Genomic DNA, 24695 nt, shown 5'->3' with positions numbered 1-24695 from the left:
TACAGTATAAACTGCAAACAAATCAAGAAATTAAACTATAGCATATCCATCTGTATGATGGAGGTCAAGGCAGTGATTAAAAAGAATGAAGTAGACCTGAGTGTGTTGATATGGAAATGTTTTAAAGATGAAAAAGCAAGCTGCAGAATATATTGTACAATTCCTTCAGCCTTAACAAAATGTACATGTACACACAAATACTTGTGCAATATTTTCCGCTAGAAGACAAGAAATTAAGAGGCTGTCATTGATTTGAGGGGGACTATTCTTAGGGGCAGGCTTCCCCAGTGGCTCAGTGGTAAAGAATCCACCTGCAATGCAGGAGACTTGGGTTAGATCCCTTCATTGGGAAGATCCCCTGGCAAAGGTATGGGACAGAGGCTTTCATAACTCCTCATGGGTCCTCATTATACTATTTGAAGCTTTAGTATCATGCATGTAAGAACAGAGGCATGGCATTTACTTTTGTCCCGGTGGCACAGATGGTAGACAATCTGCCTGCAATGTGGAAAACCCTGGATCAGGAAGGTTCCCTGGTGAAAGGAATGACTAGCCCCACTCCAGTATTCTTGCCTGGAGAATACCATGGACAGAGGAGCCTGGTGGGCTACAGTCCATGGGGTCACAGAGTCAGACACGACTGAGCAACTAACACTTTCACTTTATTTCTAGATAAAATTAAATGTTAATTTTCTCCAAGAAAATTTTTTATAGATGAGAAATGGCATACCTAAATGTACTTAGGGAAGATATGAGGCAAGTGGACTTCAGACACATAAAAAAAGGTCATTTACCTTGACTGACAAGGTGTTATGGTAGGAATACCAGAGCAGAGAGGCTAATGCTGGGAGAAGAGAGGAATCCAGCAGTGGCCAGTGAAGAAGGAGCGTCTCATCAGACATGGTTTAATCTTCTAAACCCCTTTTAGTTCCTGACTCACCCACTCACCCGCAAATACAACCACTACATCAGTAATTCTAGAAATAAAATTTGCATTTAGCATTATCCTAGTCTATGATCACCCAATAATGAAAATAACCATTGTTTGAAAAGCCCAACAATGAAAACTCCCATAAAATAGTCTTTAAAACTCTTATATTTAAATTACTAAAGCACATCTTTATTTTGCAATTGAACAATTTAAAGTCACAGCTAGAGTTTTTTTCACGTTGAACCTGAACAACTATTTCTCAGTCAAAATGAATCGTGGCCAAGAAAATACGTATAATGACTGCATTTCACATAAAATTGCTTTCAGGGTTAAACAGTTTCAATGCAAACCAACATTTTTATCCTGTTTGCTGTTAGTACATAAAATTCATTGCAGGAATTCTAATTTTTCACGGAAATTAAGACAAATCCACAAGGTCTTTCAAGCACACAGTAAGCTGCAGTGACAAATGCACAGAATGCATAGTGATGATTTCAAATAACCCAGTGTTGACCAAATTCAAGTTCACAGATTTTAAATGAACTATATGATTCTTTGTCTCCTAATTACGGAAAACCATAGGGAAAGAGGTATTTTTGTGAAATAGGGGAAGAGAATTTAAAAAGTTAAGGGGCTAATCCCATTTAGCTACTAGTTCAGTACAACCAAACGTGAAATGGCAGCAAACAATGTAAAATCATAATCTAATTAGAAAATTAACTAGACTTTTAACTAGGTGACTTTTTGCCCTTCATATTTACATATAGCACCTGTGACAAGAAAAAAAATTCCAAATTGAAACAGTCTCTACATAGAAATACTATTTTTAAAACTACTACTTAAAAATATCACTGATGAGTCTATCATATACTATCTGTCCTAAAAATTAAGCCTACACTGTAGAAAATAAAGACTAGCTTTTCTTATTTGAAAAGATTACAATATGCAACATCCTGATGCTGTTGGAACACCAGGCTGGACAGTTTTTATTTGCCTAAGCACTAATACTCTAATGACAGAAAAGGAAAACAGCTTAATGTAAACTTTTAGTCTCTTAAATCTTGCCCTTCAACATGTATACAAAGTGTCAGAACTTTGCCCCTTTCAACTTACTGGTGGTGAAGCACTGACTTATCACCTAAGTACAACTCAAAACAAAACAAATGGATTCCAGGTGTTCATTATGTAATGTACAAAAATGCAAAGCAGAATGATTTTAGTGAACCAAATGTGGCTGAAGCTAGCTGAGAGAACTCAGAGTCCAGCAAGACTGTCAACTGGGTAGCCTTTATTGTACCAAATAAATTACAGAAGAGTGGCAAAGCTAAAATCACACAAGTTACCTTTTAAATATCAAACGATCAAGGGATCATTGTAAAGCATTTAAACGTGGGTCTAATCCAATGAGCTCTACGTGCTAATGTTATATGTTTCCATATTTATAAGACTCTAGGATAAATTTTATCTTTAAATGTATAAATTAAGTCAGTAGTAAGCTTGAAATAAAGTGCTATTTGAAATTCAAAAAATCAATTTCAGCAATGAAATATGACCTACTCTATTGGATACTAGGAAGCTTGAGTAATCTTGTCAACTAGCTGAAGGGTTGGCAAAAAACTGGAACACAATTCAGGAATAGAAATGAAGAAGCTTCTTTTAGTAACAGGTAAAATGGGTTCAAGCGTGCCTACAGTGAATTTAGGGAAAACAAATCAGAACCTATTTTAGCCTAAGATTGTAGGGCTGAGTCTCCTTAATGATTTTACGGTGATAATTTCATGCAGCAATGTGACATTTTAGTTAAGATTATCAGATTATCTGCTAAATTTTGGAAACTCTCAGGGTTGAGGGGGCCTGATATTAATCTTTTAACAACTATAACAAAAATTAATGAAGGAAAATATTACATCATAAAGACTACGATAAATGGAAGTTTAAAAACCTTTTTTACCTTGGAGAAATGGAAGTAGGAGCCCAAATAATAAAGGCCCCGCTGAGTCAAGCTCAGTGCATGATGAATAATAAATACTACCTTTCAAAGAAATTGTTGAACAAATTAATCATACCTGTTGGTTTAAAAGGTAGAGCTTTTTTTTTCTTCTGTTCAGCTAAATTAATAAACCCTCAGCCATGTAAGACACCACTGCTATAGGTCAGAGTTGGGCTCAGTGGTTTTACCTGTCCAAAATACTGAGAATAAAAAACAAACTATCTGTCAGGGCCTTTGCACTGATTTACTGTGGTGAGTGTTAGCCACACTTTTCTGGCTTCACCGAAGTCACATACTCCAGACAGCTGTCCTCATCTGCGGCTGAGACAGGGACGGAGCCTGAGAACTCTCCTTCACAGTAAACACATGCAGCAGAATGCTTACCCTCACACACACACTCCCCCAAACCAGAGGTCTACAATTTAATGATCTTATACTTAAAAACAGTATACACACATTTTTTGTGAAAATTTCTATTCTAGAGCTAACACAAAGCAAAGTGAAAAAGAAGGTATTTGAAATATTGAAATATGCTTCAATAATGATCATTGTTTATAAATAAAGTGACATTTTCTTCTAAAATTGCATTTTGTATAATGAAATGGGAAACACTCTTTCCTTTTCAATTCCTTGCTAACTTTTTTTTAAAACAAAGCGTATCCTTACCCTTAAGATCAAGTCTTAATTCTAGTAACATTTGAAAGATACATTCATTTCTTTACAGCATGAAAGACATACAAATATTATTTTTTTTCCTTTTTAAAGAACAAAGCAAAAGAAGTTAACAGTTTCAATCTTTTGTCCATAGAAAAATATTTTCTGTATCATTTACACAACAATAGGTAGGAAAATTCTACAGTGTTTAACTGAAACTTTCTATGAGCAAAACAAGGCTTTCAAACATTTTCATTCTTGTACTGGTTTTAGGAACACATTAGAACCTCTTCCTAAAACTATAGTCTTAAACTTGCAATATTGCTAATACCTTTCACTTTGTAAATTAAAAAAACAAAACAAACAAAAACTGGTTTACTTATTTATTCACTGAACCCTGCCTAGTCAGCATTGATGGACTGTACCCCAGTACCCCTGGCTGCCCAATCAGCTTAGATTACGACAATAAAGATAACAATAACCACCAAACTTTTGAAATCAACAATAAACTGTAGAAAAAGCATACAAATAAGTAGCAGCAAATTTAGATATGGGAACAAAAATAACTATTTGGTGTCTACCCACAACAATTTCACCCAGATTATAAAAATAAAATGTGTCATTTCTCACTGAAATAGGGATTGTTTTTGATAACATTGTAAGGCTTACTGTAGGAATTGCTACTGAGAAAAATGAAGTCTATGTATAGTAAAATGTGTTGAAAATAGTTGTAGATATTGTAAAGTAAGTTAATCCCCAAAAGTACAATTTTGAGATTAACTTCATGAGCTCTCTGTAAAATTGCTGAAGTTGCCTAATAGCAGTTAGCCCTCAAATAAATTTTGCTATTATACAAATTCCTTTGGAGCTATACAATTCTCTAAAAACTTTATAAAACAGTTGCTACAAGCTGTGTTGTGATCACACTGAGACACCAATAAAACTTTGCCAACAGATCAGTAATTCTGATACTTGATAAAATTAATCCAATGGGTTTTAAAACATAGGTATTTTACTTAGAGGAAATACCAGGAAAAAAAATGGTTGCAGAAACTGTAGTTGGCTAGCTGAAGCACACATGAGAACCAATAAGCTATATTAATATAAAGCAGTTACTTTGTTGATGTGGTCATTTACATACAGAAGTTGTGGCACAATTTATCTTTCTCTTGTATTATTAAAAGGTATTTGTTCTAACAAATATTTTCCTTAATGTAAATGACTTAAATGCAAATTGATCAGAACTACAAAATAATTACTACAAAATAAAAGAGGTGTAAACATACCCCACATTATTGTGGTATAAATAATTTTTATGAATTCAAACTACTTTGGCAACCTTACCATCAGAATATCTTTAAATATTCAAAACACAGATATTACACAGAACATTGTTAAAAATCCTTATTTCCTTCTTCCTTCCTGATTTAAGATTATAAAACAAATATAAATGCTTTAATTCTACATGTTCACATTATGAACATAAATTATTTAAGTGGACATACATTCGAAATCTTCGTTCTATGTTTCAAGTGCTTTTAAAAAATCAGTCTTCTAATTTGCTTTTTCAAATGTTTTCACACTGCATGTACATCAGCCCAAATACTTGACAAAAGCTATTGTTTAGTCAGGGAAGCATGACAAGCAGACAGAGTGGAGCCCTAATTAGATTGCTTTTTAAAGCCTACTTGTTTTCTAAATTAAGTAAAAATACTGCCTGAGTATAATTCTTGAGCTGAAATAGACTATAAACTTCACAAGAATTTATGATATTCACAAGTTACCTATAGTAACAGAAGGTGAGCCTTGATAAAATCTTTCAAGTTTCTTTCAGCTCTCAGGTTGTGGTACATCTAGTGGAGACGGGAGACTTTTGTTCAAATAGCTGATTAGACCTGGCTAATCACCTGCCAACAGATTATAAACAACTCCCATAGTTAACATAATCCTTTACCCCTGTTTGTATCAGCCTTGGTGAAATACACAAATGCATAATCGCATAAAACATCTCTATGTGTATATACTAGTACTTGAAATCTTCAAGCAGCTGTCATAATGGCTTAAAATATTTTTATACACTCGAAGTCAGTTTTTATATATAAATTTTCTCTTTACTCTTAATCAACATGGTCAACCCTTTCCGCCCTCCTACTTGTGCCAGCAGGCTGTACAAAGGAAGTGAATTCTTACGCTATTTACTCTGCCTTTATTTTGAATTATGCACTGATTTAATAAATACTAAGTGTTCTTCTTATGAATGCAGTCTATTCCAGAATATTCCTCAACCTGTGTACACAGTGCTGACACAAGTCAGATGGTCAACACAACACCTTCAAAGAACGTGGTAAAACCATCCTGAATCAGAGGCAAGGTTTTTTACAAACATTCTTAGCATTTACAAAAGTCCTTTGATTCACCAGGACCTATTTCCAGTTGTGAGAATAGCAACATTGATTTCTTGCACGTGTGGGTTGTTTGGGGGAGGCAGGGTTGGCTGCTGGAGAGGGGAGTAGTTTAGATACAAGGAATTTGGCATTTTTGTCACACATTATTACATTGATATGAATGGAACCTAGAACTACTAAGTGTACAAAAACTGCGATTATTCCTAGAACTCTACTTAGATTTATGAACAGATCAAAAACATTCCCAGGCAGGGAGTCCCCTGGAAGTCCAGTGGTTAGGAATTGGCTCTTTCACTGCCATGCACATGGGTTCGATCCTTGGTTGGGGAACAAAGATCCCAAGGCGTGGCCAAAAAATATCAGGCATAAACTCTTATTTGGTAGGTGAACAGGGAATCATAATTAGCAATGTTTACTTTAAAAAGCTGTAGGGATAATTTAAGTTTAAGTTACTAATAAATATGTCTTTGAAAAAGGATATTTTCTGTACATAAAAATACTGACAGGGTGTAGCTCCCAGAAGAAAAATTCATATATGAGAAATTTAAAGGTAATTTAAAATTTTTAATATATTATCATTTAAAAACTGGCATTAATGATTTACAAAGGCAGCAGTGCTTATTGTCAATAAATGATTAGTTACTTTCCAAAGTGTAAATGTAACCCTAAGTCAAAAAACATGACACCATGATCTGCTTACATCTATACAACTTTACCTTTTTGTCCATGGTTGTCATATTCTGCCCATACAGTTAGGATAGGTTTTCTTTTTAATTCAGGTAAAAAACTACTGCCAAAACAGTTACTAATTATGTAGACTCCCAACATTTTACTTTTTCACATTTCACCTTACCATGATGTCATACAGCAGTCTAAATCACACCTATCTGTTGGCAGAGAATGGAATGTTCAAATAAGACTGTGTGGCTATTTACTATCTTATACTGTCTTGACTGTGAAATTCAGAAACAGATACAAGAATTTCACTTTGACATAAAGGTTATGCTTACTTTTCTCTTTTAAAAAAAAGTAAAATATTTTAATACAACAATGTATTTGGTATTTTGGCTATTAACGTTTAGGACTTAACTTCATAAGATTTACTATTATGGATTTTTAACATTTGAAATAACATCATTTAGATTATGCCAAAAATTTAAAAATGTACATTTTCCCGCTCACACTAAATGACGTTCCAAAATATCTACCATTCAACTGTAAATTTTATCAAGACTATACAGAAATATTCAGAAACCACTGGTAAATGAATCTATTTTAACCATAATCCATATAAAGTAATTTTGTAATGTAACATTTCAATAGCCAAGAAAATTCCCACTTATATTAAAACTAGATAATTTTAAAGTTCTATCTCTCTGAGGACTTAAAAAGAAAAAAACAACGAAAAAACCTGAAGAGGATAATATACACACTCTTATCAGGTCCTCCATCAGGCTGGACAATCAAAACTCTCCATATTAACATGCTTATAACTTAATAAGTATATATAAATTGGAGTAGTTGTACACAAAATGACAAGAAAGTCCTCATCTTAGCTGTTGAGGGATTACATTTAGAAATAACTCAATAATGTTATATTCCTTGTTTGTAGTATCCCAATCAACAGACCAGTGTGAACAAAGCTTGACAAGAACTGAAATGAATGCTAAAAAGGGATAATTTAGTTAGTGATAGAAACAAGTCACAATTAGCTGCTTTAACTTTAGCTTATTCATATGTTTAACTTCAAAGTGTATATTAGGTGCCATTTCTAAAGGTAGGGGTAAAATAAATATGAAATTTGAAGAATAAAGCATCTTTTAACTTCAGCTGCTAAACTGTAACCCCTGTCCCTCAGGAAAGGAATGTGCAGGTTTTGAATAATTCCATAGCAGCAGAGCACTCACTCAGTAGGTCACAAATTATCTTGGCTTCTTGTGGCAAAATACAGGAATTGAGTAAGAAACAGAATTTCATTACCCTCCTTTGACTGCATAACTCTCAATACGAGAAGCCATTTTAAAAATGGTGAACTGATTCAAAATGCATAAAACTGTAAATGTACAATATACATACATACCTCCTAGTAGGGTCAAAGGAGTGCCTTTTCATTAGACATACAAAGACGTCGCAAGGCACTTAAGGGGTTAAGACACAATGCATGCATTCCTTTACATCAAGTATGTGAAATCACATGATTTGGAATAAGCCAACCTTATGATAAATGTTAAGTTACATTGTTAAATTCAAGAAAATTTGTAGATTCATATTTATACTTTCTATAAGATGCTGGTAAATGGACAATGTGCAGCATTTCCTGGGAAAAGCAAATTCCACTTTCTTCTTCCAAACAGCAGGTCTCTATGGGGGGAGTGTAGGGGAAGATGTGCTGCATCCATAGGCAGTGTATTGGCTAATATTGAGAATGATATTGCTAACATTTAAAAAGTAACATCTGGTCATCAGTATAGTAAGAACACGAATCACTGGGAGACACCAGAGCTGACTCCTGATGTTGAATGCTTTTTGCTTTCAAGATACAGGTATACAACAGAGATGCTGAGAATTCTGAGCCTTGTTTGTGGCAATTCTACCAGAAGGGGACGGCATGGCACCACCACAAGATGTCATAAATTACCCTGAACATACTCAGTTATTCACTATTTGTTTGGAGCAAAGAATGAAATAGTCTTCAAACACATGAATTATAGATTTTGAGAGAGTGACTTTTTCTTTAAAACATAAAGTGCAACAGTGCTGAAGTTTTCAGTTTTTGTTAATTCTTCTTCTTCTTTTTCGTCTGTTTAGATACCATTTCCTGTGAGCAGTGTTATGGCACAGTGACTATAATGGAAAGCAATTTCCAATACATTTCCCAGACCTTTGCTTTCTTATTTATTTGATGATGTCGTTAAAGGTTTAACAAATCCTTCTTCATAAACTTTCAAGATAGCTTCACATACAAATCTGTATTGACTCTGAAAAATAAAATATAAAAAACAGACTTGATCAGAAAGACTAGAAAATAAACAAACAAAAAAGACCAACATCTCACCTGGCTTGCTTATACAAGAAATACAAAGTAAAACTGCACGGATACATAATTTTTCACTAAGACTGGCAAAAAAAGTTTGACAACATATTTTGTTGGCTAAACTCACTCATACATTGCTAATAGGAATGTACAATACTACAAGCCTTATGGGTGAACACCTGGCAGTATCTAACAAAATTACATTAATGTATCTATTGACCCAGCAATCCCACTTCTAGGACTCTATCCAAAAGATAAACTAGAAAAAGAAACTGAAAATATTTATTCATAAATGAGGCTATTCACTGCAGATTTATAAAAACAAAAAAGTAGAAGCAATTCAAATTGTCATCAGTAAAGGGCTGGGTCTGTAATCAGGTACATTCTCAAAGTGGGTACTATGAAATGGAGAGAAAAGGAAAAAAGTCTACAGAATATTACAGAATGATTCCAGGATATTTTGCTAAGTAAAAAAAGGCAAGACAGAGAAAAGTGCATATATTATCTTTATAAGAGAAACGGGACAGGGATATAAATATGTACCTAACTCAACGTGTAAGAAAACAGAGAAGGAAGGATAAATCATTATGGCTTGCTATAAGGAAAGGACTCAACAGGGTGAAGGAGAGAGAGAGAGATTAGACTTTATTGAATATACTTCCTTCTTTCATAAATTTCACTTTGGAATCATGTAAAGATATTCCATAATTAGAACATGAATTTTAAAAGCCTCTATAAACTGAAAATACATAACATATCCATGTGTGTATCTAGTTGATGGCATAACCACACAGAAAGGAGCTATTTCAAAGGACTTTGAAACAGTAATTTGACTATATATCTTTTGTAGAATATATATTCCAAAACAAAATAACTGTGGAAAAGAACTAAAAATTCTCTTTGGTAATCGGTGTTAGCTTTGTTATTCTGAGACTTTGTTGGGTATTGTGTAATAAAACAAATGAGTACTTGTGACATGCTACATCTTCCATTTCCAGTACCATGGAGAACCTGCACTCTTGTTAAAGAAGGAAAAAAAAGGGACAAAGATGTTAAGTAGAAAATGGTAAGTGAAAACACTGTGGTCTGAATCTGTAGCGGAAGCACCAGTGTTAACTCGTGATAAGTTTGTTTTCCCTCTTCTGGCTACCGAAGATTTTCAGACACATACTGACACTTAGCCAACAGCAATAAAAATCCCTCAGAAGGTGGTCCCTAAAATAATTCCTACGTCTTCCATTTCCAGTACCATGGAGAACCTGCACTCTTGTTAAAGAAGAAAAAAAAAGGGACAAAGATGTTAAGTAGAAAATGGTAAGTGAAAACACTGTGGTCTGAATCTGTAGCGGAAGCACCAGTGTTAACTCGTGATAAGTTTGTTTTCCCTCTTCTGGCAACCGAAGATTTTCAGAGACACATACTGACACTTAGCCAACAGCAATAAAAATCCCTCAGAAGGTGGTCCCTAAAATAATTCCCCAATAAAAAGGACCAGAACTTAATGGAGAAATTACTAATGCTAAGTCTGGGACAAGAAATGTACAAGCAGGACATCTATACTGATAGCAATAAGCTATCAAAGTCACTAGCTCTTAACATAAAGGCTCAGGAGCTAGAATGAACAGTCTCCCAGGAACCAAAAATGGAAAAAATTATGCATATTTAAGAAAAATAATTGCAATGGGTTGAAACATATCACACATAAGTTTAAATACATGAATTCAAAACAATACCAAAACAAACAAAAGTAAGTGGTCGCCACTGGGAGAGGCCAATGAACCAATTCATTACATTAAAAACTTGTAAGTAAAGGGAAAGCATCAAGTATTTATCTTGCCTTTCCTATGCAGACTGTATCACCAGTTAACCAAACAGCAGATGAGAAGTTTTAAAGAAGTATTCCAACTCTTTTAAAGAAGTATTCCAACTAATAAATAAAAAAAGGAATAATAGAATATCATCATTTTGCAAGCCAAATGGATAAATGATGCAGACACTGATCACTCAAGGCTGCTACCATCACAAAAGGAAGGCAGACACATCATGTGCCTCTCGAAGGAAGAACATAACACCACGAAGGTGCTATAGGCTACAGATCCATTTACCAGATAAGACAGAGAACACCACCTTGTTCCCACCAGAACGCAACCAGCAAAACCTAGACTATGGGAAAACATGCAGCACAAACATCCTGGTTTGCTCATCAAATAAACTGCAAGATAAAGAAGAGAGATTGGACTTCTCTGGTGGCGCAGTAGATAAGAATCCTGCTGTCAATGCAGAGAACATGTGTTTGATCCCTGGTCCAGGAAGATTTCACATGTGGAGCAACTAAGTCAGTGCACCACAACTACTGAGCCTGCACTCCAGAGCCCACGTGCTGCAACTACTGAAGGCAGAGCGCCTAAAGCCTGTGCTCCGCAACAAGGAGAAGTCACTGCAATGAGAAGCTCATTCGCTGCACCAAAGAGTAGCCCCAGCTCGCCACAAATAGAGAAAGCCTGCACAAAAGCAACAAAGGCCCAGTGCAGCCACAAAAAAAAAAGAAGAGAGAGAGGTAGGAAGAAGATACAGATTAAAAGAGGTTTAGGAGACAAAGACCAATCAAAATATGTGGACCATATTTGAATCTTGGCTTTACACAAACTGTAAGAACAAAATCAAAAACTTATTATGTATGACATGATCCAGCAATTTGACTTCTGAGTATATATCTTAAAAGATTGAAAGCAGTGTCTAAAAGACCCTCATGCTCACACTCATGAGACATTCATGCTCACAGCAACATTAGTCAACAAAACCTAAAAGTACCATCACTAACTCAATAGACATGAGTTTGAGCAAATTCTGGGATATAGTGAAGGACAGGGGAGCCTGGCGTGCTGCAATCCACGGGGTCACACAAGTTGGACATGACTTAGCAACTGAACAACAACAAAAGGTGAAAATAAATGTCCAATAATGGATAAAAGGATAAGCAAAATGTGGTATACACATACTATGAAGTATTTTTCAGCTTTAAAAAGACAGGAAATTCTGCCACACAACATGGATGAGCCTTGAGGATATTATGCTCAGTGAAATAAGCCAATCGCAAAATCATATATGTACGATTCCATGTATATGATATATCCAGAGCAGTCTGATTCACAGAAACAGAAAACAGAATGATGGCTGCCAAGGGACCGGAAGAGAGGAAAATAGAGAGTCATAGTTTAATGGGTACAGAGTTTTAGTTTTTCAAGATGAAGAAGTTTTAATGATTGGTTATACAACAGTGTGAATATACTTAACACTACTGAATTGTACATTTAAAAATGGTCAAGATGGTAAATTTTGTGTTCTGTATTTTACAACAATTAAAAATAAATCTATTATGTATGGATATGGATATAAAAACCTCAAGAAAATACCAGCAAATCAAGTCAAGCAACACATAAAGAGAATTATATACCATGTCTAAGTAAGATTTAGCTCAGGAATGCAAGGTAAGTTTAACACTCAAAAATTAATCAATCTAATACACTCTATTAATAGAGTAAGACACAAACCACATGATCATCTCGACAGATACAGAAAAAGCATTTGACAAAACTGAACACCCTTTTGTCATGAGACCACTCAATAAACTAGTGTGAGGGCACCTTCTCAATTTGATAAAAAAGCATTAATGAAAATCTATGGCTAACATGATACTTAGTGGTAGAAAACAGAAAGCTGTCTTCTAAGGCCAGGAACAAGACAAGGATGTCTAGTTTCATCACTTCTACTTAACACTATACTGGAGGTTCTTGCTGGGGCACTTGGGCAAGATGAAGAGAAGATATGAAATGAGATAAAAAGAAAACCATACCTATATTGGAAAGGAAGAACTAAACTATATTTGCAAATGACACAATTTTATAGAGAGAATCTTAAGGAATCTACTTTCACACATACAAAAAATTGAGTTAATAAGTGATTTCAGCAAGGCTGCAGGCTACATGGTCTATATTCAAAACCAGCTTATTTCTATATTTAAGCAATGCATAATCCTAAAACAAAATTAAGAAGACAAGTCCACTTACAATATGACCAAAAAGATTAAAAAAAACTTAAGAATACATTTAACAAAAAGAAGTACAAGATTTGCACTTTGAAAACTACAAAATACTGCTGAAGAAAATCAGTGAAAACATAAATAAATGGAAAGACATTTTGTGTTCACGCTTTTGAACATGGATTATTATTAAATGGCAACACTCTGTAAAATGACCTATACATTTAATGCAATCCCTATCTTGCTTTTTTTGAAGAGAGGACAAACTGTTTGTAATGCTCATATGGAAATGCAAGGGACCTAGAACAGCCAAAACAGTCTTGAAAAAAACAAAGTTGCAAGATACAGATTTCCTGACTTCAAAATTTATTATAAATGTTTAGTATTCAAGACAGTGTGGTATTAACATAAGAACAGACATAAAAATCAACGGACTACAACTGAAACTCCAGAAATAAACACTTGTATTTGTGGTCAACTGATTTTTGACAAGGGACCCAGAAACAATTCATGAGGAAAGAATAGTTTTTTCAACAAATGGGGCTGAGACAACTGGAGGTCCATACAGAGAAGAATCAAGTTAGAACGCTACCTCAAACCACATGTAAATATTAACTCAAAATGTATCAGACATGTGAGACCTAAACTATAAAACTCTTGGAAGAAAAGGGAGAGATAAATATTTGTGACTTTAAATTAGGCTGTGATTTCTTAGCTATGACACCAAAAGTATACGTGATTAAAAAGAAAACTAGACTTAATCAAAATTTTAAAAATTTGTGCTTCAAATTAATCAAGAAAGTGAAAGATCAGTATAATACACTTGCAAATCACAGATCTATAAGAGACTTTATTTAGAAAATATAAAGAACTCTTAACAATTCAATGATAAAAACCCAAACTGCAGAACAGGCAAAAGACTTGGATATTTCTTGAACAAAGATACACAGATAAATGACCACATGAATCATTACTTATTACAGAAATGAAAATCAAAACCACAATAAGATACCACTCTATATTTAACAGGATGGCTAAAATAAAAAAAAGATAATGACAAGCAATGACAATGATGTGGAGAAAATGGAACGCTCACATTCTGCCAGGGGACTGCAAAATGGTACATCTGCTTTAAACAGTTCCTCACATTACCTAGCAATTTCTCTCCTGAGTATATACGCAAGAGAAATGAAAACATTTCCACACAAAAACATATATACAAATGCTTATGGTATCATTATTCACAATAGTGAAAAAGTGGAAACAATCCAGAAGAATATGTATCTATTCAGTGAAAAAGGAATGAAGTACTGATTATACTACAGAATGTATATCCTTTTAATGTTATGCTAACTAAAAGAAGCCAATTATAAAAGATCAAATTATAGGATTCCATTCACATGAATGGTCCAGAATAGGCAAACCGATGGAAATAGAAAGTAGATTAATAGTTGCCTAGGACTAGGTTGGGGAAGGCTGGGGAAGATACTAGGAAAAATGGGTACAGGGAACCTTTTTTGGAGTGAAGAAAATGAGCTAAAACTAGATAGCAATGATGGTTGCCAAACACCATGATATACTACAAACCAGTGAACTGCACATTTGTTATAAAGGTGAATTTTATGGTACGTGAATTATATAAAGCTATTCTAAAATTTGAGAAGACATGATTAATATGAAACAACTGGAAATCTGAATACTGGCTATTGCTAATATTAGAGAATTATTGTTAATTATAATTTGGTGTGATAATGGTATTACGGTTTTGTTTAGAAGGAAAAACACTCCTTATATTTTAGAGAAACATACTGAAATACATATAGACAGATGATATGGTATCCAGGGTTTGCTTCAAATACGAGGAGAGTAGGTAGCCGTATAAAGGAAACGTGATGGCCAATGCCAGGGCTGAGTACGCAACACAGTGTTCAGTACATTACATTGTCTATTTTTGTGTAAGTTTGAAATTCTCTATAATTAAATGCTAATAATATAGCAGGCATTTATTAGACCACATACGTCAGTTCACTTGAGTAACCTTAATGCCGCCAACAATGCAAACATTCCACAATGGCTTAATATAAAAAATAGTCTTAACTAAATTTTCACGATTCTTCTTTTGATTCTTGGAACATAATTCAGAGTCATTATAAAATACAGTAAGTTAATAGCTTAACTTAATATTAACAGTAAGTTAATAGCTTAATTTCTATGATTTTTGCTGTTGCAATTTAAGTTCTTATGGAAAAAAGAGAGGCAATTTCCCCATAGCTGTTTCACAGAAAGCAGTCTATCAAGATTCTCCAGTCTAGGGACACTATGGTTCTCAGCATTCCATTTGACTAAGTAACACAGGATAAGTTGCTCCTCTGCACCTGTTGAAGCAGTCAAAAACTAGCAAGCGAGGGTAGTGTCGGCAAACATTTTCTATAAAAAACCAGATAGTAAACATTTTTGGTTTTGCAATCACATGGTGGCCTGCTGCAACTTTTCAGCTCTGCTACTGTAATGTGAAAGCAGCCATAGATAATATGTAAATACATAGCTGTGGCTGATTCCAATAAAACTTTATTTATAAACACAAGTGGCAGGCCAGGTTTGGCTCATGGACAGTATCTGCCAATCCCTAAGCTAGAGTTATTACCTCCTGGAAGAGAATTAAAAAGAGAAAAGTATAGTTTGGAACATACACTGATAACAAAAAACCATGACGTTGAGAATATACACTTACACATGAGCTATGTAGTACTTACAGGAGTTTGGATCATCATGGCTCGCTGATCTCTCATTGTTCTCACAATATCTAGTGGATAAACTGGCTGATTGCATTCAATGAGACACATGGCTGTTTCCATAGTAATAAGAACCCCAGTTCTTCCAATCCCAGCACTAAAAAGGATAAATATGGGGCAAAGTCTTACTGATACTGTTCTGTTAAACTCCTTATGCCTTTTGTGCAGAAACTTAGAGAACTGAATCATATTACAGTAGAAGAACAATTTGATTTTAATATTTTAACAAAAGTGGCAAAGCAACTGGAAACTATTTTGAAAACAAAAAAAAAAATTTCACTTAATACAGATTAAATGGTTTATAACCACCTCTCCCCCACTGTTAGTTGCAAATATACAACTTTAAAAGTGTTACATTTCAGTTTTTAAAATCTGAACTAACAAATAGATTAGTGACATAATAGCTTTAAAATGCAAAATAAGAGAATTACAATAATAAATCATTAACAAAAGCAAAAAAGACAACTAAAACACTAAAAAAATTAGCTTTTAAAGCCAAATTTAATTTTCATTAAACTTTACCACTGAGGTGGTTAAGAACAACTTTGTGAAGCATTCTGCAGCTACTGAGAACTAAGGATATCCAACAGCCGAATGTGCCCACCATTCCTGTCATCTGCCTCTCAAATAACTAGGCTAAAATCTGTTTTAATGGATGTGAAAGTCTACCCTTAAAAAGTGCTGGAAAGTATAAGGATAAAGAGATACCTTAATACATCCTCTGAATCAAATCACTTAATAACAGAAGTAACAAGGAGAAGGAGAAAATATTTCCTGGCTCCTAATCTCTGGGTCTGTGGCAGTGAGGCTGGAGTCACTGATTTCAGTCCCTTGAGGGCAGATGGGCGCCTGAATATGAAAGGAAGGAGGGTGTCCACTATTGCTCACTTGGAGCTCCTAGAAGTGGCACATCCTGAGGTAGTATTGGGTGGAGTCATCACCGACTCAATGGACATGATGAGTATGGGTAAGCTCCGGGAGTTAGTGATGGACAGGGAAGCCTGGTGTGCTGCAGCCCATGGGGTTGTAAAGAGTCAGACATGACTGGGCAACTGAATTGAACTGAACTGAACTGACTCCAAGGATGTGAAATGCCAATCAAAGGTCTTAGGAGGGGCCAGGATGGAGTACCTTGCTGGAGGGGGAAATCCAAACCTTATGATACAATCTAATTCTTACAATATTGTTATTTCTCAAATCTATAATACCATTAAATTTAAGACATAACCCAATTTCAGAAATGTTTGACTATGAAAAAGATAAACTTCTAAGAACTAGTATTATTTTTACTTTTTATGATAAAGTTTCTGCCAATTGTATGTTAAGTCATATTCTTTGCTTTCTACCTTCAGAACGCAGCTTTGAGTTCTAATTTACCAGAGTGACAATCACAACTTAAGGGCAAAATAGAGTACATATTCCCTTTAAAAAATGACCTATTTAATCACTACGTCATTCAGTAGTGTCCAACTCTTTGCGACTCCACAGGGGTCAGAGCCCACCAGGCTCCTCTCTCTGGTGGGGTTTCCCAGACAGGAATACTGCAATGGGTTGCCACTCCCTTCCGGGCTTCCCTGGTGGCTCAAACGGAATCTAGTCAGTTACTCAATCATAAAAGACACAAAATAAAATACCTGCAATGAACAACTATAGGTTCTTCCTTGCCAGCCCTCTTATTTCGTACGTGGCAAACAAAATCCAGGAAGTCGCTTGAATCGTCAGGGACTCCGTGGTCGGGCCAGGCTATGTACTGGATTTGAGTGAGTGGACGACTCTCGTTTTTCTACGTATAAATGAAAGATTATGCAACTGACTTAGAAATGATCCTTAAAATATATGTAAACATTCATGTCATTTTAATTTTAGAAGCAAAAGAAACTACTTTCGTTATGCCCCAAAAGTAATGTATAAATTCAATAAAACTCAAAAGTTTAAGGAAAAGGGAAGAAACCACTTTATAGAAACAGCTGTATCCATTTAAGAATCAGTCACCTGGATTATCACTCTTCTTATAACTAAATTTCTATACTTATATTTTTAGGATGATAATCAGGTAAACAGACAAAAATAGATTAAGATTCCAGAGAAATGTTTAAAACAAAATAAAAACTAGGTGAGCAAAAAAGGTTAAAAAAAATTTTTTTTAATGAACGAAGTTGGGCTAATCCTGATAAGAACAAGTGAAATTATGGACACCAAGAAAATAAAATCTCAAAGTAAATGCAGATTAAAAACTGGAGACCATAAAACACAAAATCAAATCAATATTTAATTCTTCTTTGGGAATCAATTTCTCCATTGGTATAATGGAGAAAGTAAGGTATTGAATGTATACATCTTAGTTCAAATCTCAATTTCGCCAGTTAAGACAGTATTTCATGGTCTCATTTTCTTCAACTGAAAAATGAAACAACATCTACACCTAAAAGGGATAGTCTTACGTTACAACTGATTCATTTCAAGGACCTGCAAATCACCCAATCACAGCTGTTTGGAATCATATACTCATAGTCAGATTCCAACACTGTGAAATCTGGTTACTGTCACTTACATTGGATGAACTTCCAAAGAACATGAATGTAAAGGTACTTAAGAAAAAAGAATTCCCAGAGAGACCTCAATTTAGTCTGGGAACTAATGTTACAGATAATTAAAGGCATCTAATACAGAATACCTTTGACTATTATTGTTAACAAAAGAACTTAATGGTACCAGTAATCTGCAAGAAGGATAATTAAAGTCATACTTTATTAAGTTTTGGGGAAGTGTTTATCTGTTTATCCATCTATCCATTCATGTACATATGTATTTATGGCAGCAAATTAATTTTCCCAATTATATTTGGCTCAAAAATGAAAAAAACAGCTTCTTGGCTTGCTTTGTTACATACAAACAAGCACACATGCCCAAACCCAAAATTCATTCTGATAGTATCTCCAGCCCATAAGGTTTTGAAACTGTACTTTCTTGTAACTTCAGTTTTATTCAGTGCCAGATTCCTGCAGTATACATTAGCAAAACTTCTAGCTCCCTTCCTTTCTAGTCAGCAAGGTCCCATCTCACTGGACTCTTCTGGTCACTTTCAGGGACGGGGTGCGTTAGGAGTGGTGTGTGAGTGGAGTTAGGGGAGATGTGGTCTCATCTCCGAAGGCTTCACTGTGGATGCCTGTGATGTTGGCTCTTCTCCAGCAATCACTCCTTTCTTCCTACAGCCCCTTAGCCCCAACATGGCTGGTGTAGGCACTGGCAGCCTGACAAGACAAGCAGATTCTGCCTCCACATACATCTTCCAGTTGGGTTACTGAGCTGGCATTTATTCATCAGTTTGCACTTCTGGCTTTAATCTGGAAGCCAAATGGAGGGACTCAGGGAGCAGGTAAGGAAAACTAATAATTAAAAAGCTGTAAAGACACCCACTCCAGTATCCTTGTCTGAGAAATCCCATGGACAGAGGAGCCTGTCAGGCTACAGTCCATGGGGTCACAAAAGAGGTGAAGATGACTTACTGACTAAACAATAGCAGCAATCTGTCTGATGTTACAGTGTCCTGCCTACAATCTTACCCTCCTAAATAATGAGGAGATTGTGAAACTGATCTTCTCCACTCATTTCATGTTCAGTCACTCAGTCATGTCCAACTCTTTGTGACCCCATGGACTGTAGCACGACAGGTCTCCCTGTCCTTCACTAAATCCCAGATCTTGCTCAAACTCACGTCCATTGATTCAGGGATACCATCCAACCATCTAGTCCTCTGTTGTCCCCTTCTCCACCTGCCTTCAATCTTTCTCAGCATCAGGGTTTTTTTCCAATGAGTTGGCTCTTTGTATCAGGTGACCAAAGTATTGGAGCTTCAGCTTTAGCATCAGTCCTTCCAATGAATATTCAGGATTGATTTCCTTTAGGATTGACTGGTTGGATCTCCTTGCTGTCCAAGGGACTCTGAAGAGTATTCTCCAACATGACAGTTCAAAAGCATCAAGTCTTTGGCCCTCAGCATTCTTTATGGTCCAACTTTCACATCCATACACAACTACTGGAAAAATCGTAACTTTGATGACATAGATCTTTGTAGGCTAAGTAATGTCTCAGCTTTTTAATACGCTGTTTAGGTTTGTCATAGCTTTTCTTCCAAGGAGTAAGCATCTTTTAGTTTTCTGGCTTCAGTCACCATCTGCAGTGATTTTGGAGCCCCCCCAAAAAAGTCTGCCACTGTTTCCACTGTTTCCCCATCTATCTGCCATGAAGTGATGGGACCGGATGCCATGATCTTAGTTTTTTGAATGTTGAGTTTTAAGCCAGTGTTTTCACTCTCTTATCTCACCTTCATCAAGAGGCTCTTTAGTTCCTCTTCACTTTCTGCCATAAGGGTGGTGTCATCTGTGTCATCTGCATATCTGAGGTTATTGATTTCTCCTAGCAATCTTGATTTCAGCTTGCGTTTCACTTAGCCCGGCATTTAACATGATGTACTCTGCATATAAGTTAAATAAGCAAGAAAACAATACATAGCCCTGACATACTCCTTTTCCAATTCTGAACTAGTCTGTTGTTCCATGTTCAGTCCTAACTGTTGCTTCTTGACTTGCATACAGGTTTCTCAGAAGGCAGGTAAGGTGGTCTGGTATTCCCATCTCTTGAAGAACTTTCCAGTTTGTTGTGACCCACACAGTCAAAGGTTTTAGGATAGTCAATGAAGCAGAAGTAGATGTTCTTCTGGAATTCTGTTGCTTTTTATATGATCCAACAGATGTTAGCAATTTGATTTCTGGTTCCTCCACCTTTTCTAAATCCAACTTGAACACCTGGAAGTTCTCAGTTCATATACTGTTGAAGCTAGCTTGGAGAATTTTGAGCTTTACTTTGCTAACATATGAAATGAGTGCAATCGTGTGGCAGTTTGATCCTTCTTTGACATTGCCCTTCTTTGGAACTGGGATGAAAACTGACCTTTTCCAGTCCTGTAGCCACTGCTGACTTTCCCAAATTTGCTGGCATATTGAGTGCAGCACTTTAACAGCATTAGCTTTTAGGATTTGAAATAGCTCAGCTGGAATTCCATCACCACTATTAGCTCTATTCATAGTGATGCTTCCTAATGCCCACTTGAGTTCACATTCTAAGATGTCTGGCTCTAGGTGAGTAATCACACCATCGTGGTTATCTGGGTCATTAAGATCTTTTTTGTATAGTTCTTCTGTGTATCCTTGTCACATCTTCTTATCTTCTGCTTCTGTTAGGACCATACCGTTTCTGTCCTTTATTGTGCCCATCTTTGTATGAAATGTTCCCTTTGTATCTATAATTTTTTTACAGAGATCTCTACTCTTTCTCATTCTATTGTTTTCCTCTATTTCTAGGCATCGTTCACTTAGGAAGACTTTCTTATCTCTCCTTAATATTCTTTGGAACTCTGCATTCAGATGAGTATATGTTTCCTTTTCTCCTTTGCCTTTCATGTCTCTTCTTTTCTCAGCTATTTGTAAGGCCTCGTCAGACAACCACTTTACCTTTTTGCATTTCTTCTTATTGGGGATGGTTTTGATCACCACCTCCTGTACAATGTGACAAACCTCGCTCCACAGTTCTTCAGGAACTCTGTAAGATCTGATCCCTTGAATCTATTTGTCACTTCCACTGTATAATCATAAGGGATTTGATTTAGGTCATACTTGAATGGTCCAGTCATTTCCCTACTTTCTTCAATTTAAGTCTGAAATTTGCAATAAGGTGTTCATGATCTGAGCCACAGTCAGCTCCCGGTCTTGTTTTTGCTGACTGTATACAGCTTTTCCATCTTCAGTTGCAAAGAATATAATCAGTCTGATTCTAGTATTGACCATCTGGTGATGTCCACATGCAGAGCCATCTCTTGTGTTGTTGGAAGAGGGTGTTTGCTATGACCAGTGCATTCTCTTGGCAAAACTCTGTTAGCCTTTGCCCTGATTCATTTTGTACTCCAAGGCCAAACCTGCCTGTTACTCAAGGTATCTCTTGACTTCCTACTTTTGCAGTCCAATCCCCTATGATGAAAAGACATCTTTTTTTTTGGTGTTAGTTCTACAAGGTCTTGTAGGTCTTCATAGAACCATTTTACCTCAGTTTCCTTGGCATTAGTGGTTGGGGCAGAGACTTGGGTTACTGTGATGGTTTGCCAAACTGAATGGTTTGCCCTGGAAATGAACAGAGATCCTTCTGTTGCTTTTGCGACTGCACCCAAGTACTGCAGTTTGTACTCTTTTGTTGACTATGAGAGCGACTTCATTTCTTCTAAGGGATTCTTCCCCACGGTAGTAGATATAATGGTCATCTGAATTTAATTCATCCATTCCAGTCCATTTTAGTTCACTGATTCCTAAGATGTCGATGTTCACTCTTGCCATCTCTAGTTTGACCACTTTGTCCACTTTTAATTTACCTTGATTCATGGACCTAACATTCTAGGTTTCTATGCAGTATTATTCTTTATAGCATCAGACTTTACCTTCACCACCAGATGCACCCACAACTGGGTGTTTTTATCACTTTAGCTCAGTCTCTTCATTCCTTCTGGAGCTATTTCTCTGCTCTTTTCTAGTAGCATAATGGGCACCTACCGACCTGGTGAGTTCATCTTTCAGTATCATACCTTTTTGCCTTTTCATACTGTTCATGGAGTCCTCAAGGCAAGAATGCTCATTAAAAAGGGGGAATAATCTAATAGCTGTCTGTTGTTATTTCCATTTCCATCTCCATTTCCATTGGAGATGTACTTCAATACCTTACTGATATTACTTGGAGAAAGAGATGTATAATTAACACCCTGGTATGATTTTTATGAATAGGGAAAATATTAATAGTAATAAGTATTATTTACTCAATTATTTTTTTACTGATCATTCATACTTAGCTACAGAAATTGGAAATATTATACTAAGAAAACATATTTTATAAGATTCCAGTGTATCCTAATGAAGCAAATAGTTCAATAATTTTTTGTATTTCCTAATAACTAGGACTCAAGATTAAAAACATTTTCATCTTTCAAAGCCTTTACCTTAAACATAACAGCTCTAATCAGTAGGCCCCCCGGTTCCCCTACCTCCTGGTTGAACAGTGTCATCTTCCTGAAGACATATGCAGTGTTCCCCTCTTCTGAGTGGCAGGTGACTTGGTAGCAGCCGTAGGATGAACTTCCTGTGGGTTCCGGCCAATACTGGTGACACTTAACCTGGTATCGATAAATTTTAGAAATAGACATAATTTAGGTTCTCCAATTTTTTTAATATTTTAATTTTTAAGAACTTTCAAGCTTAAAGAAATGTGACAAAAATAATTTAATGAATTCTCATATACCCTTCAATTTCACTCATCTCACACACTAGTAAAGTAATGCTCAAAATTCTCCAAGCCAGGCTTCAATAATACGTGAACCGCGAAATTCCAGATGTTTAAGCTGGTTTTGGAAAAGGCAGAGGAACCAGAGATCAAATTGCCAACATTCGCTGGATCATCGAAAAAGCAAGGGAGTTCCAGAAAAACATCTATTTCTGCTTTATTGACTATGCCAAAACCTTTGATTGTGTGGATGACAATAAACTGTGGAAAATTCTGAAAGATATGGGAATACCAGACCACCTGACCTGCCTCTTAAGAAATCTGTATGCAGGTCAGGAAGCAACAGTTAGAACTAGACATGGAACAACAGACTGGTTCCAAATAGGAAAAGGAGTACGTCAAGGCTGTATATTGTCACCCTGCTTATTTAACTTATATGCAGAGTACATCATGAGAAACGCTGGGCTGGAAGAAGCGCAAGCTGGAATCAAGATTGCAGGGAGAAATTATCAATAACCTCAGATTTGCAGATGGCACCATCCTTATGGCAGAAAGTGAAAAAGAACTAAAGAGCCTCTGATGAAAGTGAAAGAGGAAAGTGAAGAAGTTGGTTTAAAGCTCAACATTCAGAAAACTAAGATCACAGCATCCGGTCCCATCACTTCATGGCAAATAGATGGAGAAATAGCGGAAACAGTGGCAGACTTTATTTTTCGGGGCTCCAAAATCACTGCAGATGGTGACTGCAGCCACGAAATTAAAAGACGCTTACTCCTTGAGAGAAAAGTTATGACCAACCTAGAGAGCATATTAAAAAGCAGAGACATTACTTTGCCAACAAAGGTCCATCTAGTCAAGCAGTCATGTATGGATGTGAGAGTTGGACTATAAAGAAAGCTGAGCGCTGAAGAATGATGCTTTTGAACTGTGGTGTTGGAGAAGGCTCTTGAGAGTCCCTTGGACTACAAGGAGATCCAACCAGTCAATCCTAAAGGAAATCAGTCCTGAATATTCATTGGAAGGACTGATGTTGAAGCTGAAACTCCAATACTTTGTCCACCTAGTGCGAAGAGTTGACTCATTGGAAAAGACCCTGATGCTGGGAAAGACTGAAGGTGGGAGGAGAAGGGAACGACAGAGGATGAGATGGTTGGATGGCATCACTGACTGAATGGACATGAGTTTGAGTAATCTCCGCAAGTTGGAAGAGGCCTGGCCTGCTGCAGTCTATGGAGTCACAAAGAGTCGGACATGTCTGAGCGACTGAACTGAACTGAACATATACCCTTCACAGAGATCTGTCAACAAGCAACATTTTTTTTTGGTCATTTCTTCTCTTTGTAATAAGAGTCTGTTTGGATATATTTCGAAACTTCAAATATCTTGTTTACAACAAGCTTCCAACCTTAAGTAATTATTACTATGAGGGTGGCAAATGGTATACTAATCGCTGTATTTCTTAGATTTAATAGTAAGAAAGACTCTTCAACTAAAATGGGAAATGCAATCCATTTACTTTCATAAATTAGGATT

At 36.0% G+C, this 24695-nt stretch overlaps 1 protein-coding gene across 5 annotated transcripts in view; it reads right to left on the bottom strand.

The window, feature by feature from the left end:
- Positions 1-1078: 1078 nt before the first annotated feature.
- PTPN4 (protein tyrosine phosphatase non-receptor type 4) overlaps positions 1079-24695 on the bottom strand; it is a 191301-nt gene continuing 167684 nt past the window's right edge. For all 5 annotated transcript variants that reach the window (XM_061439843.1, XM_061439856.1, XM_061439863.1 and 2 more), the window contains exons 24-27: positions 22927-23055; positions 17480-17628; positions 15807-15942; positions 1079-8958 (exon numbers count right to left, since the gene is read on the bottom strand). In XM_061439843.1, coding sequence (XP_061295827.1) covers positions 8872-8958; positions 15807-15942; positions 17480-17628; positions 22927-23055 — 501 coding nt within the window. In that variant the 3' untranslated portion in view covers positions 1079-8871. The remainder of the gene's footprint in view (positions 8959-15806; positions 15943-17479; positions 17629-22926; positions 23056-24695) is intronic.

The sequence above is a fragment of the Bos javanicus genome, chromosome 2 (assembly GCF_032452875.1).
Source record: "Bos javanicus breed banteng chromosome 2, ARS-OSU_banteng_1.0, whole genome shotgun sequence".
Classification (NCBI taxonomy): domain Eukaryota; kingdom Metazoa; phylum Chordata; class Mammalia; order Artiodactyla; family Bovidae; genus Bos; species Bos javanicus.
Note: the sequence above shows the minus strand (reverse complement) of the source record. Positions and strands in the feature narration are given on the sequence as shown.